The sequence below is a fragment of the Aquarana catesbeiana genome, linkage group LG04, assembly GCF_042186555.1.
Source record: "Aquarana catesbeiana isolate 2022-GZ linkage group LG04, ASM4218655v1, whole genome shotgun sequence".
NCBI classification, from domain to species: domain Eukaryota; kingdom Metazoa; phylum Chordata; class Amphibia; order Anura; family Ranidae; genus Aquarana; species Aquarana catesbeiana.
In genome coordinates, this window is record NC_133327.1 from 675,630,187 (window position 1) to 675,647,226 (window position 17,040).

Here is a 17,040-nt window from a genome sequence, read left to right on the forward strand (position 1 = left end):
CAAATTGGTTCGGGTTTATCCTTATTTTTGATTCTTGGGTAATCAACCGATTCTTTTTGCATTAACATTTTTCATTATTATAAAAAATGCACTACATATTAAATGGTAGACATGTGCACTGACAAAACATTTGTTCGTTTTCGTTTTCATTTCGTTTTATGCTTTTTTTGGATATTCGGAAATTCGAAAATCAGGATTTTGACATTTTCAGATTTTCTGAATTTTTGAATTTTGGAATTTTCAGATTTTCAAATCTTTTTGAATTTCCGAATGTCCAAATTTTCAAATTTTTGAATATCCAAAATACGAATTTTCAGATTTCTAAATTTGGAATTTTCGGAATTCCGAATTTTCAAATTTTCGAATTTTCGGATTTCCGAATTTTCAAATTTCTGAATTTCCTAAATACGAATTTCCGAATTTGCGAATTTCCAAATTTTTGAATTCTGAATTTTTGGATTTACGGAATTTGGAAATTTGGAAATTCAAAAATTCAGTTATAGGTATTGGAATTTCCTTTCAAATTTGGCTGTTTGTGAAGGTAACAAATACAAATTTATCTGAAGTTACGAATTACCTGAAATAACGAATGCCGCATCTAAACGAATGGAATGGAACAAATTAATAATAATAAAAATGTTTTATTATTATTACTGTTATTTATTATTATTAGATTGTTACATTCCATTCGTTTAGATGCGGCATTCGTTATTTCAGATAATTCGTAAATTCGTACTTGTTATGTTCACAAACAGCCAAATTTGAAAGGAAATTCCAATACCTATAATTTAATAGTTAGTTATTAATTCGAATTTTACTGATTCTCTTTCTTTTTTTTAGATTGTCTAATTTTTGGATTTTCGAATTTTTGAATTTCCGAATTTTCGAATTCCAAAAATCCGAAAATTCGAAATTCGGAAATTTGGAAATTCGGAAATTGAAAAATTTAGAAATTCAGAAATTTTGGAATTGACGAATTTGTCAAAAACAAATTGCACATGTCTTATTAATGGAAACATATTGCAATAAATACAGAAAGGTATAAAGGTGAAATAAGATAAATCCTACTTATTGTGTTTGGGTTGGATGGAGGTGGATCCATCAGAATCTCCAAATCATAACATAGCGAATGAATCCAAAATTAATTTTGTTGCATTGCTTACTTTCGTTACTCCAGGTAATATCGTCCAATCAGCTCATGTCATTTCATAAGTAATCTCCCGAAATAACGAATTAACACGTTAAAAAAATGAATATAGCCATAATTCTGAAATAACTTCCTAAATACAAATCTGTGTGGAACAAAGAATGTACAGACGTGGCCAAAAGTTTTGAGAATGACACAAATATTATTTTCACAAAGTGCTGCTTCAGTGTTTTTAGATCTTTTTGTCAGATGTTACTATGGGATACTGAAGTATAATTACAAGTATTTCATAAGTGTCAAAGGATTTTATTGACAATGACATGAAGTTTATGGAAAGAGTCAATATTTGTAGTGTTGACCCTTCTTTTTTTAAGACCTCTGCAGTTCACCCTGGCATGCTGTCCATCAACTTCTGGGCCACATCCTGACAGATGACTGCCCATTCTTGCATAATCAATGCTTGGGGTTTGTCAGAATTTGTGGGGTTTTTTTGTTCACCCGCCTCTTGAGGATTGACCACAAGTTCTCAATGGGATTAAGGTCTGTGAGTTTCCTGGCCATGAACCCAACATTTCGAAGTTTTGTTCCCCATGCAGCTTAGTTATCACTTTTGCCTTATGGCAAGGTGCTCCATCATGCTGGAAAAGGCATTGTTCATCACCAAACTGTTTATGGATGGTTGGGAGAAGGATATTTTTGTACCATTCTTTATTCATGGCTGTGTTCTTAGGCAAAATTGTGAGTGAGCCCACTCCCTTGGCTGAGGAGCAACCCCACACATGAATGGTCTCAGGAGGCTTTACTGTTGGCATGACACAGGACTGATGGTGGTGCTCACCTTTTCTTCTCTGGACAAGGTTGTTTCCGGATGCCCCAAACAATCAGAAAGGGGATTCAACAGAGAATATGACTTTACCCCAGTCCTCAGCAGTCCAATCCCTGTACCTTTTGCAGAATATCAGTCTGTCCCTGATGTTTTTCCTGGAGAGAAGTGGCTTCTTTGGTGCCCTTCTTGACACCAGGCCATCCTCCAAAAGTCTTCTCCTCGCTGTGCGTGCCAATGTCCTCACACCTGCCTGCTGCCATTCCTAAGCAAGCTCTGCACTGGTGGTGCCCCGATCCCGCAGCTTAATCAACTGTAGGAAAGGGTCCTGGCGCTTGCTGGACTTTCTTGGGCGCCCTGAAGCCTTCTTCACGAATGCAGTGGAAGTTTTTTTCTTTCTCGAACATCACGGGACACAGAGCCACAGTAATTACTGATGGGTTATATAGGTATCACTGGTGATTGGACACTGGCACACCCTATCAGGAAGTTCAACCCCCTATATAATCCCTCCCCCTTGCAGGGATACCTCAGTTTTTACGCCAGTGTCTTAGGTGATGGACGTGTAAAGATGTCCTGTGCTGAGCTCCAAAGGGAATATCCTAAGATCCTATACTGGGGCAAGCCAGGCGAACCGGATCCATTCAAAGTGTCTTTTCATGGCCGAATTGAATGGTACCCGGGCCTCGTGTCCGAAGAAACGAGGTTTTACCCGTAATGCTTCTCTTTTTAGAGAGCTGGACCCCGCAGATCAGAAAATGGCTTTAAACTTCCTAATTTCTGGCGAGGTGCTTTACGGTCCCAGAACTGTTGGATCCCCCTACTGATGGGGGCCCCAGTCTCTGACGTTTTTTTCAAACGGAGCCCACCGTGAGAGGTGAAGATTGGGTCTGTGTAAACAGCACCCTGCAGCTGGATAAGGTAAGATTCCACAGAATTTTTGAGTTCTAGTGGCTTTTCTCCTTTAAGGTAAATGCATGCTATGCCTATTGTGACCACCGGGGGCTGCCAAGAGCACAAACCTACACATGCTGAATGTCTGTCTCAGGTGTTGTAATCGCTGTGTATGTCCCAGCGTATCAAGCAGGCTGCAAGCAGGTAAGGTGGATGGGGGGATTTCTCATGTTTGAATGTTCCCCCCCAGGCTAGAGAGGGGCCACAGGGGTCTAGAAAGTGGTTATACCACCCGGGCTCTGTGGCCTAATGGCCACCATCTCTGAAGATAGCCGTTCAGGCAAATCTTGTTACCAGTCTCCCTCCTTCCCCCCCCCCCCCATCCCCAGCCTTTTCTCCAGAGCATGACAGGAGAGTCGGCAGTGCAGGAAGCGCTCGTTTTTTTTAAAACTCGAGGGGGGGCGGTAGAGGAGGGGGCGGGATGTCAGCACAGAGTGTTTAGACTCCCACTCAGGCCAGCTGCAGGCTATTAAAGGCACTCTGTACAGGTGCACTCAGCCTTCTGAGAGACACAGAGCTGACGGTCGCATGTAAGGTGGGACACAGGCATTCTCCTAGGCAGCATTTACTGAAGTAACACCAGACTGAGCATTGGGTAGCAAGGCTTTTAGCCAGACTACATCGCTCAGCGGACAGTGTTCATTTGTATACCTCACACCTTGTTGCTTTGCACTATGGGTAGAAGAGGTTCAAGCACCCCAGGAACCAGAGACACTAGGGGATCTCGTTCAGGTTCTGAGGGCCCCCTGTCGGCAGCATCCTTCCCCCCTAAAGATGGGCCAGGGACGGCTAGCCAGGGAGAGCCATCGGGGTCAGGGGCTACACCTGCTTCTGGCACTTCAGCCCCTGTATATATTACACAAGAGGTTTTTTCCTCAACCATTAATGGTCTAGAGGAAAGATTAATGGCCGTGATTACGTCTTCACTCAGTGGAAGAAAACGCACTAGGCTTTCCTCTGTTCCCCAAGACCCTCAGACAGAGGAGCTCTGGGATAAAGGAGATGAATCCCTTTCAGAGGATCGGGATGGGATGGATGATTCCTCTTCGGAGGATTCAGGTGGAGAGGGACCCTCTGCGACTTCCCAAGAGGAGAAAGTCTTAGTGCAGATCCTCACTGGATTGGTCCGCTCCACATTTAAGTTGCCCATACCTGAAACTGCTAAAGAATCCTCTTCTGCTTTGGGGTCACTGAAACCTTTCCAAGCAGCACATGCTTTTCCTGTTCATACTTTACTTGAAAAGCTTATTTATTCTGAGTGGGATCACCCAGACAAACGTTTTTTTCCGCCGAGAAAGTTTTCAACACTTTATCCGATGGAAGAAAAGTTTATTTAAATGTGGGGAATTCCGGCTATTGATGCCGCCATTTCCTCAATAAATAATAGCCTGACTTGTCCTGTAGACAATGCTCAGATGCTCAGGGATCCTGTAGATAAAAGGATGGAATCCCTATTGAAGGATGTTTTCTCCTTAGCAGGATCAGTGGCCCAACCTGCAATAGCAGCGATTGGAGTCTGTCAATACTTAAGAGACCATGTTAAGCAGGTCATCAAAGTATTACCTGAACAGCAGGCCCAGGGGTTTGCTAACCTTCCAGCGGCCTTATGCTTTGTGGTTGACGCCATTAGAGATTCTATCGTGCAAACCTCCCGTCTTTCACTGGGGTTGGTGCATATACGTAGAATCCTATGGTTGAAAAATTGGTCAGCCGAAGCACCATGTAAGAAGCTACTGGCTGGGTTTCCATTTCGTGGTGCAAGGTTGTTTGGAGAGGACTTGGATAACTATATCAAGAGAATCTCTTGTGGGAAAAGCACTCTCTTACCTGTCAAGAAGAAGAGTAAGCGTCCCTCTTTCAAACGGACTCTTTCCCCAGTGCCGGGGGCTTCAGCCTCCAGGCAGTCTCGACGGCCGCCTCCATCGGGGTCCAGAGACAAGAGTCAACCCCAGGGACAAAAGAAGTCCTGGGGAAAGAAGCCTACTAGGCAAAACACTAAGACCTCTGCATGAGGGGGCGCTCCCGCTCACTCGAGTGGGGGGAAGACTGCGACAATTCTCAGAGCTCTGGCAGGAGGACTTCCAGGACAGATGGGTAGTCTCCACGGTAACCTTAGGGTACAAGCTGGAGTTTCAGGAATTCCCTTCTCCTCGGTTCCTCAGATCAAATGTTCCCAGAGACCCAGAGAAGAAGCAGTCGCTCCTTCTAGCGTTAGAGCGACTTTTGTCGCAGGAGGTCATTATGATAGTTCCCGCAAAGGACCAGGGATTGGGCTTCTATTCCAACCTTTTTACGGTCCAAAAGCCAAATGGGGATGTCAGGCCCATTTTGGACTTAAGGGATCTGAACCGATTCCTAAGGATTCAATCCTTCCGCATGGAATCAATTCGAACAGTAGTTCCCACCCTGCAGGGAGGAGAATTTCTGGCATCAATAGACATCAGAGATGCATATCTGCATGTGCCCATTTTTCCTGCTCATCAGAAGTTTCTGCGCTTCGAGGTAGGAGGGCGCCATTTCCAGTTTATGGCTCTGCCCTTTGGGATAGCCACTGCACCTCGAGTGTTCACAAAGATCTTGGCTCCTCCTCTGGCCAGATTAAGGGCTCAGGGTATAGCTGTCATAGCATACCTAGACGACCTGCTCTTGATAGACCGGTCGGTAGCCTCTTTGAATGGAAACTTGAGGACCACGGTCAGGTATCTAGAACACCTGGGTTGGATCCTCAACTTAGAAAAGTCTTTCCTAAAACCAGTAAGAAGACTGGAGTATTTAGGTCTGATTATACATACAAGCCAGGAGAAAATATTTCTACCCCAGGCAAAGATCACTGCTTTGAGAGAGCTGATTCTGACAGTAAGGACCAAGAAGGGTCCCTCAGTCCGCCTTTGTATGAGGCTACTAGGGAAGATGGTGTCTTCATTCGAAGCAGTTCCCTATGCTCAGTTTCACTCAAGAATGCTGCAACACAGTATTCTGTCGACCTGGAACAAGAAGGTTCAGGCATTAGACTTTCCGATGCACCTGTCGCATGCGGTGCGTCAGAGCCTCAATTGGTGGCTCATACCCGAAAACCTGCAGAAGGGGAAATCCTTTCTACCGGTTACCTGGACGGTGGTAACAACAGATGCCAGTCTGTCAGGTTGGGGAGCAGTTCTGGAACAGGCTGCGGTCCAAGGAGTATGGTCCAAGACAGAGAGGACCTTACCCATCAACATTCTGGAGATCCGGGCGATACATCTAGCTCTAAAAGCCTGGACTATCAGGCTACAGGGTTGTCCGGTCAGGATCCAGTCCGACAATGCCACAGCAGTGGCTTATGTCAATCATCAGGGAGGCACCCGGAGCCGAGCTGCTCAAAAAGAGGTGAACCAGATCTTAGTCTGGGCAGAGATGCATGTGCCATGCATATCGGCAGTTTTCATCCCGGGAATAGAGAATTGGCAGGCGGACTATCTAAGTCGCCAGCAGTTACTTCCAGGGGAATGGTCTCTGCATCCCGACGTCTTTTGGGCCATATGCCAAAGATGGGGGGTTCCAGATGTAGATCTCTTTGCATCCCGATTCAACAAAAATATAGACAGATTTGTGGCAAGGACAAAAGATCCTCTTGCATGCGGGACGGATGCGTTGGTGATTCCGTGGCATCGGTTCTCACTGATTTACGCATTCCCGCCTATTCTGCTACTACCACGACTCCTTCGCAGGATCAGGCAGGAAAGGAAGTCGGTACTTCTGGTGGCCCCCGCTTGGCCCAGAAGGACTTGGTATGCAGAAATAGTAAGGATGACGGTAGGTTCCCCGTGGACACTACCGGAACGCCCAGACCTGTTATCTCAAGGTCCAGTGTTCCATCCTGCCTTACAAACGATAAATTTGACGGTTTGGCTATTGAGACCCACGTTCTGAAGAGTCGTGGGCTCTCAGGTCCTGTCATATCTACCTTGATTAATGCAAGGAAGCCAGCTTCCAGGATGATTTATCATAGAGTCTGGAAAGCTTATATAACCTGGTGTGAATCCAGAGGTTGGCATCCCAGAAAATATGTCATAGGTAGAATCCTTGATTTTCTACAGATGGGATTAGAGATGAAGCTGGCCTTGAGTACCATCAAGGGCCAGGTCTCTGCTTTATCAGTATTATTTCAGCGGCCACTTGCTTCGCATTCTTTGGTCCGAAACTTTATGCAGGGGGTGATGCGTCTTAATCCTCCGGTTAAAGCGCCCCTAAACCCCTGGGACTTGAATTTGGTCCTGGCTGTGTTACAGAAACGGCCTTTTGAACCAATAAGTCAGATTCCTTTGGTCTTGTTGACAAGGAAATTAATTTTTCTGGTGGCCATCTCTTCTGCTAGAAGAGTATCAGAATTAGCAGCTCTTTCCTGTAAGGAGCCTTATTTGATTATACACAAGGATAGAGTGGTACTACGCCCTCATCCTAGTTTTTTACCGAAGGTGGTTTCTGATTTTCATTTAAACCAAGACATTGTTCTACCTTCCTTTTTTCCAGATCCCTGTTCTCCGGAAGAGAGATCTCTACATTCGTTGGATGTAGTAAGAGCAGTTAAGGCCTATCTAGGGGCAACTACTCAGATCCGCAAGACGGATGTTTTGTTTGTGCTGCCAGAGGGTCCCAATAGAGGACAGGCAGCGTCAAAAGCTACCATTTCTAAATGGATTCGACAGTTGATCATTCAAGCTTACGGTTTGAAACAGAAGATTCCTCCATTTCAGATCAGGGCACATTCCACAAGGGCTATTGGTGCTTCTTGGGCAGTGCATCACCGGGCCTCTATGGCTCAAATCTGCAAGGCCGCAACCTGGTCTTCAGTTCATACATTCACCAGATTCTATCAGGTGGATGTGAGAAGGCATGAGGATATCGCCTTTGGGCGTAGTGTGCTGCAGGCAGCAGTACAGGGTCCTCAGGTCTGATTGCACCCTACTTGGTCGTGGTTCCCCCCCCCTCAGGTAGCATTGCTCTGGGACATCCCATCAGTAATTACTGTGGCTCTGTGTCCCGTGATGTTCGAGAAAGAAAATAGGATTTTTTAAAACAGCTTACCTGTAAAATCCTTTTCTTTCGAAGGACATCACGGGACACAGAGGTCCCACCCCTCTTCTAATACACTATATTGCTTGGCTACAAAACTGAGGTATCCCTGCAAGGGGGAGGGATTATATAGGGGGTTGAACTTCCTGATAGGGTGTGCCAGTGTCCAATCACCAGTGATACCTATATAACCCATCAGTAATTACTGTGGCTCTGTGTCCCGTGATGTCCTTCGAAAGAAAAGGATTTTACAGGTAAGCTGTTTTAAAAAATCCTATTTTTTATGGGATTAAGTTCATTTTCATGGCAAAGAGGGACTTTGCAATTAATTGCAATTCATCTGATCGCTCTTCATAACATTCTGGAGTATATGCAAATTGTCATCAGAAAAACGGAGGCCGCAGACTTTGAGAAAATTAATATTTTTGTGTCATGCTCAAAACTTTTGGCTACGGCTGTACAAAACAAATTTGAATATACAAAATAAATCCAAATATATAAAACAAATTATTCTAATGTAACGAAACAAAATGATTTACTTAAAAGAGAAGTATGGCCTTCTAAAAAAAACAAAAAAAAAACATTTATACTCACCTAGATGAATGCAGCTTGGATCCCCTACTGGCTCCAAGCCTGAGAACCAAGATATCAAAGACTGCTGATCATTCAGTTCTCAGCCTTCATTAAGCAAAGAGCCTGCGACTGTCAGTCACCGGCCCCTCCAGCGCTCACTGGAGCGCCCTTGGTGTGCCTTGTGTATTTCTTCCTGATCTGTGCAATCCGGTGTGAAATTCTGCTTTTGTGTAGGAGCTTCTTGTAATAAAGACCGCTCACTGCTACTCTCTCTCCATGTGTAGGGTGACAGGTCTTGTCTCAGCCCCCCCCTCCTGTAGTGGGTGGAGCCTGCTGGATCCCTCCCATAGCTCTGCTCTCTGCACAGACTGTGTACAGTACAGTGTTGAGGACACCACTGCTACTTTTACAACTTTAACCACCTCCCGTCCGCGCTCTAGCCGAAAGACGGCTACAGCGTGGACCTAACTTGCCGGGAGGTCGTCCATAGACGTCTTCCCATGCTCGAGTGGCCTACACGCCACCTGCAGGGCATGCGCGGCGCGCTCTGTAATCAGCGAGTCTATGAGACTCGGCTGGTCACAGATCGGAGTAAGGGGTCGATCCCGACCTCTTACCATGTGATCAGCTATCAGCCAATGACAGCTGATCATGTGATGTGAACAGAGCCGGTAATCGGCTATTTTTTCGATCACTGGCAGCTGTGAGAGGGACATCAATCCCGATCGTGGAGAGCCTCTGCACCTACCCACCTACCAGTGCCCACAGCGCCAACTACCAGTGCCCACAGTACCACCCATCAGTGCCCACAGTGTCACCTATCAGTGCCCACAGTACCACCTATAAATGTCACCAATCAGTGCCTCATCACCAGTGCTGCCTATCAATACCACCTACCAGTGCCCATTAGTGACATCTATCAGTGCCACCCATCAGTGCCACCCATCAGGGCCCACCAGTGCCGTCTTATCAGTGCCCATCAGTGCCACCTATAAATGTCACCAATCAGTGCCTCATCACCAGTGCTGCCTATCAATACCACCTACCAGTGCCCATCAATACCACTTACCAGTGCCCATCAGTGACATCTATCAGTGCCACCCATCAGGGCCCATCAGTGCCGTCTTATCAGTGCCCATCAGTGCCTCCTCATCAGTGTCACCTATCAGTGCCGCCTACCAGTGCCCATTGGTGCTGTCTATCAGTGCTGCCTACCAGTGCCTATCAGTGCTGGCTATCAGTGCCCATCAGTGCCTCCTCATCAATGTCCATCAGTGAAGGAGAAATATTACCTATTTGCAAAATTTTATAACAAACTATGAAAACGCCTTTTGTCTTTATACGTTTATTTAGCAAAAAATAACAATTATTAAATGATTAAATACCACCAAAATAAAGCTCTATTTGTGTGAAACAAATCATAAGCCTATCAGTGCAGCCTCATCAGTGCAGCCTCATCAGCGAATATCAATGAAGGAGAAAAATTACCCGTTTGCAAAATTTTATAACAAACTATGAAACATGTTTTTTTTTTTTCAAACATTTATGTATTTTTTTGTATTTTTTTGTTTGTTTAGCAAAAAATAAAAACCCCAGCTGTGATTAAATACCACCAAAAGAAAGCTCCATTTGTGGGAAAAAAATGATAAAAATTTAATTTGAGTACAGTGTTGTATGACCGCGCAATTGTCATTCAAAGTGTGACAGCGCTGAAAGCTAAAAATTGGTCTGGGGAGGAAGGGGGTTTAGGTGCCTGGTAAGAAAGCGGTTTGCAATGGGATTTGGTCCAACAAAGGTGATTTTATATCCTTTGTGTCAATCGCAGAACAAATTCATGTTTTTTTGTGCCCGGAGTTCAGCTTTAAAGATTGAAAAGCAGAATGGGGAATGGCGGTTCAACGGATCATTTCCATGCGAGATCCCGGGACATTTTGATCTCATCTTTGTGCGGGTCAATCTGTACTCCCGGGATCTCGGGTGGAAATTATCCAGCTGTCCAGGTTCAAGTCCCCCTACAGGGAACTGGAGTGCAGACACGGACACCCACAAAAAATATTGTGCGAGAAGTTGGAGACACGAGTTTGTGGCCAATCAGAAGAAAAACACCAGAAAAGGGCGGAAACTGCGGCAAAAAAAAAAAATGATACACATAACAATGAAATGCTGCCAAAGTCCGTTTTGTTCACTCTCAGGCCCCATTCACACCTGAGCGTTTTGTAGCTTGAAGCCTGAAGCTAAAAAACGCTGGAGGGGAAAAAAAATCAATAATTCTCTATGGAGATATTTCTAAAGAAAAAAATTTGCGCTAAAATCTAATTGAGTGATAAATATGTGAAACCTGTGAAGATAACCTGCAGCTGAACACTTATAACCCTGATAGGGGCCACAAATGTAACATATACAGAAAAAAAAGTGTAGTGCTGGATAGATATGCCATAACAAAATTAAATATAAATATTTACAAAAAAAAATGCAAATATTAAAATTAATAAATATGAATACGTGATCGCAAAATTGATTTGAAACTATAATAAAAATAAAATAGAAATAAAAATATGAATAAAAATATGATTTTTGATTTTCACTAGGGTTTATCAAAATCATATTTTTATTTCTATTTTATTTTTATTATAATTTCAAATCAATTTTGTAATCACCTATTCATATTTATTAATTTTAATAATTGCATGTTTTGTAAATATTTATATTAAAGTTTGTTACGGTATATCTATCCAGCGCTGCACTTTTTTTCTGTATATATTCTCTATGGAGACGGTTGACATCTCCACTCTAAAACGCCTGAAGCCCAGAAGCTCCAAAACGCCTGAAGCTCAAACAAGTTTTGGAACTTTTTTTTTTTTAGGCAGATTTGGGCGTTTTTCTGCATTTTTACATTGGCGACCTTTTGACCTGTACAAAATCACGGCAAAACCGCCGCAAAAACACGGTAGAAACAGCGGCAAAAACGCTGTAAAATCGCGCGACTTTGTGCCTGAAAACGCTACGCTCAGGTGTGAATGGGGCCTTAAAGTATTTGTAAACCCAAAAACAGACATGTAATATATTGCAGCTTAAAGGGTAACTCTACGTTCGTGGGGAAAAAAAATGGCAAATAAAAAAATAATATAGTATATATATATATAATTGCAACACAAGTGAATCCGCTGCTGGGACCACTTTTATATGGAAAGCCGGCCGCCTGCTGTAAATAAAGATACTGGGGGGGTTATGGCAGCTATCTGCTTCCACAACCCCGGTATTTAACATCAAAGCAATGGCGTATATTTACAGTGAGGCGGTCGGCGAGCCCCTTATATGTGGTGGCGAGTAGACATGTGCAGAACGAAAAAAATGTGTTTAGTTTGGATTCGTTATTTACATATATTCGTTTCGTTAAAATCATTTAATCCGTAATTAATTTTCAGGATTTGTATTGTTTATTTGTATTTGAATCGATTCGAATTTTCGAATTCGGATCGTTTCCAAAAGTTTTCGAATGAATTTCGAATAGATTTCGACTTCGTTTTTTCGGAAATGCGGATGTATCCGGTGCTATTGTCATTTGGAGATTACAGATACGTCCGTATTCCTGAAAAACAAAAATTCGAAACTTCATCCGAAAATTTCGAATTCAAATTTGAAAACTATTTTTTTTTTTTCTTAGTTATTTCGGATTCGTTTAAATCCAGTACTATTGTCATTTGAAAATTCGAATTATAACGAATCCAAAATAACGTAAAAAAAATTGTTTTCAAATTTGAAAAGTTTTTGAATTCGAATCGTTTTACAATTTCCAAAGAGAATAAAATAGAATAGAAAATAAAGGAATATAATAGAAAAAAAAATAGAATAGAAAAGAATATAACAGGAAATAAAAGAATTGAATATAATAAAGTAAAACAAAACACAATAGGATAGAAAATAAAGGAATATAATAGAAAAAAAATAGAAGAGAAAAGAATATAACAGGAAATAAAAGAAAAAGAATGGAATATAATAGAGTAAAACAAAACACAATAGGATAGAAAATAAAAGAACAGAAATATAATGGAATAGACTAGAATGGAAAGGAATAGAATAGAATAAAAAAAATAGAATTAAATAGAAAGATTATAACCAACTTCTGAAATTCGAATAGAAAGTAGAATTTAAAAAAAAATAGAACTAATATAACCATTTTCCAAAATTCAAATATAATCAATTTGAATTTGAATAGAATAGAAAAGAATAGAATACAATAGTATAGAAAAAAACAACAGAATAGAATAGACTAGAAAGAATATACCATCGTCCTTTGATTCTATTTGAATTTTGGGAAATGGTTATATTCTTTCTATTCTATTATTTTTTTTAATTCTATTATTTTCTATTCTATTAGTTTATGCTATTCTATTTTTTTTTTTTTCTATTCTATTTTTTTATTCTATTCTTTCCTTATGTATCCAAATTCTATTTGAAATTCAAATTTCAGAAGATGGTTATGTTCTTTCTATGTTATTCTATTCTATTTGTATCTATTATATTCTAGTCTATTCTATTCCTTTATTTTCTATTCTATTTTGTTCTATTTTGTTCAAATTTGAAAATTTTTTATGTTGTTATTTCGGATTCGTTTGAATTTGGTACTATTGTAATTCGGAAATTCGGATACATCGAATTTGCCAAAAAAATGAAACCTCTCCGAATTTTAATTTTGAACGAAACGAATCGCAAATGTCTAGCTGGCTGCATTCGTTTTCTGTTTTAAAACTGAGAACATTTTGAGCAATTCCAGAAAATACCTGTTGATCCCGCCAGCAATTCCGTGTCCTTTCCTGTGAGCTGCACCAAAAAAAAAAATCTTCCTTTCTAGCTATATTCTGTAGATTATTAATTGCCTTGCCGCTCATTTAATAGAGATGAAGTGATAGGGACATATTTATAGTTCGTATCAAGAGAGCAGCCTAGGGTGACCACCATGGCTCCCTCCATAGATACAGTACAGGAGTGAGTGTAGCCAGGGACAGGAAGTGCGTTATTTGCAGGACCACCAGGTGGAATTGAAGCAGAAGAAGCTTGAAAAAAATATATTTTGACCGAGACAAAGTTGACTGTTCCATGGTTGTACCTGTGAAATCTCTTAATAAAAACAATTAAAAAAAAGAAAAAATATATTTTATGTTTCCACCTGTCTGGGATTCACCCGGACAGTTTGGGTTTCGAGTCATGTGTCCGGGTTTCAGTCCAGCCGGACACATTATACAGAGAGGAATGTGGCTCGGAGCAGGGCCTGACAGGAGGGTGAGGGGGCACTATGTGCGCCGCATTACTATTCTCTTTGGAGTGCCCAATGGTGTCCCGTAGACATGTGCAATTTTTTTCGTTCCGAATTCGTTTGTCTACGAAATTCGACAAATTCGCTAATTCGGAAACATTCGAATTAACGGAAAATCCTTTTTTTTTTTCCGAAAATTAGAAAATCTGGTAATTCGAAAATCCGAAAAGAAGAATGAAAATACGAAAATTTGAAAACCCAAAAATCCGAAATAGTAACTAACTAGCTAATAATAACTATTAAATTATAGGTATTGGAATTTCCTTTCAAATTTGGCTGTTAGTGAACGTAACGAATACGAATTTATCTGATACCGAATTTTGGAATTTCTGAATTTCCTAAATACGAATTTCCGAATTGGCGAATTTCCAAATTTTTGAATTCTGAATTTTTGGATTTACGGAATTTGGAAATTTGGAAATTCAAAAATTCGAAAATCTGAGAAAAAGAATGAAAATCAGTAAGATTCGAAATAATAACTAACTATTAAATTATAGGTATTGGAATTTCCTTTCAAATTTGGCTGCTAGTGAATGTAACGAATACGAATTTATCCAAAGTTACAAATTATCCGAAATAACGAATGTCCCATCTAAACGAATGGGAGATAACAAATTAATAATAATAAATAATAATAATAATAAAAACTTTTTATTATTATTATTTATTATTATTCATTTGTTACGTTCCATTGGTTTAGATGGGACATTCGTTATTTCGGATAATTCGTAACTTTGGATAAATTTGTATTCGTTACATTCACAAACAGCCAAATTTGAAAGGAAATTCCAATGCCTATAATTTAATAGTTATTATTAGCTAGTTAGTTACTTATTATTTCGGATTTTCTTTGTCAATTTCCGAATTTTCGGATTTTCACATTTTTGGATTTTCGAATTTTCGGGTTTTCGAAGATTTCGGATCTTCTAATATTTCGGATTTTTGAATTTTCGGATTTTCTTTCTTATTTTCGGATTGTCGAATTCTCGGATTTTTGAATATTTTGGATCTTTAGATTTCTGAATTTTCGGATTTCTCAATTTCCGAATTTCCGAATTTTTGAATTTATGCAAAATAACGAATTTCGTATATACGCGAATGACGCGAACAACTCAAAACAAAAACGAATGAAACCAAAACGAATGCATTTTTTGGCACTGCACATGTCTAGTGTCCCAGGTCTGTTACAATCTTATTGTATAGTGTATTTAAAAAAAAATAAATAAAAAATGTGCTGTGCGCCGCTAAAGTGTTGGGGGGGTTTGGCTTTGAACAAAAAGGGGTAACCCTAAACATATGACATTTTTGGTTTCGGTTCCGCTTTAATAGACATCTAGAGATATTAAGATTGAATTGATAGTATCTTCAGCGGACACAGCTGCCTCGTTCTTCAGGAGAAGGTCGTGTAGACGTTTTCCTATTCATATTAAAAAAAAAAACAAAATAGATACAAACAGGTAAGTTGTATGAAATAATAATCGCATTCTCTTATTTCCTCTTTCTGTGTTTCAGCTGGAAGCTGGAAGACCTTTACCGTCTCCCAACGACTTAAAGAGAAAGATCCTCATTAAAAACAAGCGCTTAAAACAAGAAGCGGAGAAAAGTATGTGCCGTCGTTCCTGATCCATCTAAAACTAAAATACCCAAAAAGTAAAAGTTCTGGTGATACTTTAAGCCTATAAAGAGTTGATACAAAAATGTGTGCTGCTACTTTGTACACACATATACCGGGGGAGCTTTACCCTAGGTTCACACTTATGCAGTTTTTTTTTAGTGCGTTTTGCAGTTTGCAGAAACGCACTACAGTCCCTCTAAAATGGTTTCCTATGGGACACGTTCACATCTATGCGTTTTGCAGCCAGTGCATTTTTGGGGAAGGGTCGGGTACTTTTTTTCTGCCATTTTTCTTACAAGTAAAGAATTACTATGTATGTGTCCCTGATGGGGATTCAGAAAAAAATAGTTCTCCTTCAGGTCCACTCTCTACCTGTGGCTGACAGCAAGCTGTGGGCAGGTTCCTTAGCTCAGTGGTTCTCAACCTCAGTCCTCAAGTATCCCCAAAGGTCCATGTTTTGGGAACTTCCCTTAGATAAAATAGCTCTTATCAATACCATGTCATTGATATTGGTTTAAATCAGCTGTGCAAAGTAAAGGAAAACCTGAAAACATGGCCCGTTAGGGGTACTTGAGGACTGAGGTTGAGAACCACTGCCTTAGTCAATAGCCACTTTGCTATTGGCTATAGAATCTACCCACTGCCTGCTGTCAACAGGGCCGGCGCTACCGCTAGACAAACTAGGCAGCCACTTAGGGCGCACTGCCGCCTAGGGCACAGCAAGGGCTCTGCTGCCGTGATCGCACACCGAGGAGGAGGGGGAGATTTGCAGTCACTCAATCAGCCTCCTCCTCTCCTCCGTCCCTGAGATCTGAGCGGTGCCGGTATCCAGGCAGCAGCCCTGTCGGCTCTCTGCCCGCCTCCCTCCCTGGGCGATGTGCAGCCATTGGAGTTCAGGGCGGGTGGCATCGTGGACGGAGACAGCAGGGATGGGTCCATAGGACACACGCCGGGCATAGGCCACTTGTCCTGGTGGAGCCCAAAGCTAAGCTGCTCCTGCAGCCAGTCCCACTCACCAAGCCTGTCTGCGGCTGGCTGGCCGGCGGGACCCAGAGATCAGCTGACCTGTCATGGGGAAGGAGCTGGAGGAGGTCTCCCCTGTGTCTGTTGGAGACCCCACCTCCTGATCTTGGGACAGGTGACACTGACTGCCGCTGCCTGACACGTGGAGGGAGCCGTATAAAAGTGCCAGTGATTATAAGGAAGGGGGGGCTTCCCCAAGGAAAGAACCCCCCCCTCCTGTCCACCTGGCTTTATCCCCCCTCCACCTGGCTGCACACCCCCTCTCCTGTCCACCTGTCTCCATTCTCCCCCCCACCTGGCTGCACCACCCTTCTCCTGTCCACCTTGTTCCACCCCCCCCCACCTGGCTGCACCCCCCTCTCCTGTCCACCTGGCTCCACCCCCACCTGGCTGCACCCCCCTCTCCTGTCCACCTGGCTCCACCCCCCACCTGGCTGCACCTCCCCTCTCCTGTCCACCTGGCTCTATTCTCACCCCCCCACCTGGCTGCACCCCCCTCTCCTGTCCACCTGGCTCCACCCCCCCACCCACCTGGCTGC

General features: G+C 42.2%; 1 protein-coding gene across 6 annotated transcripts in view; it reads left to right on the forward strand.

Moving 5' to 3' along the window:
- PLCB4 (phospholipase C beta 4) overlaps nt 1-17,040 on the forward strand; it is a 535,803-nt gene that overhangs the window by 407,224 nt on the left and 111,539 nt on the right. For all 6 annotated transcript variants that reach the window (XM_073628632.1, XM_073628629.1, XM_073628631.1 and 3 more), the window contains one exon: nt 15,376-15,466. In XM_073628632.1, coding sequence (XP_073484733.1) covers nt 15,376-15,466 — 91 coding nt within the window. The remainder of the gene's footprint in view (nt 1-15,375; nt 15,467-17,040) is intronic.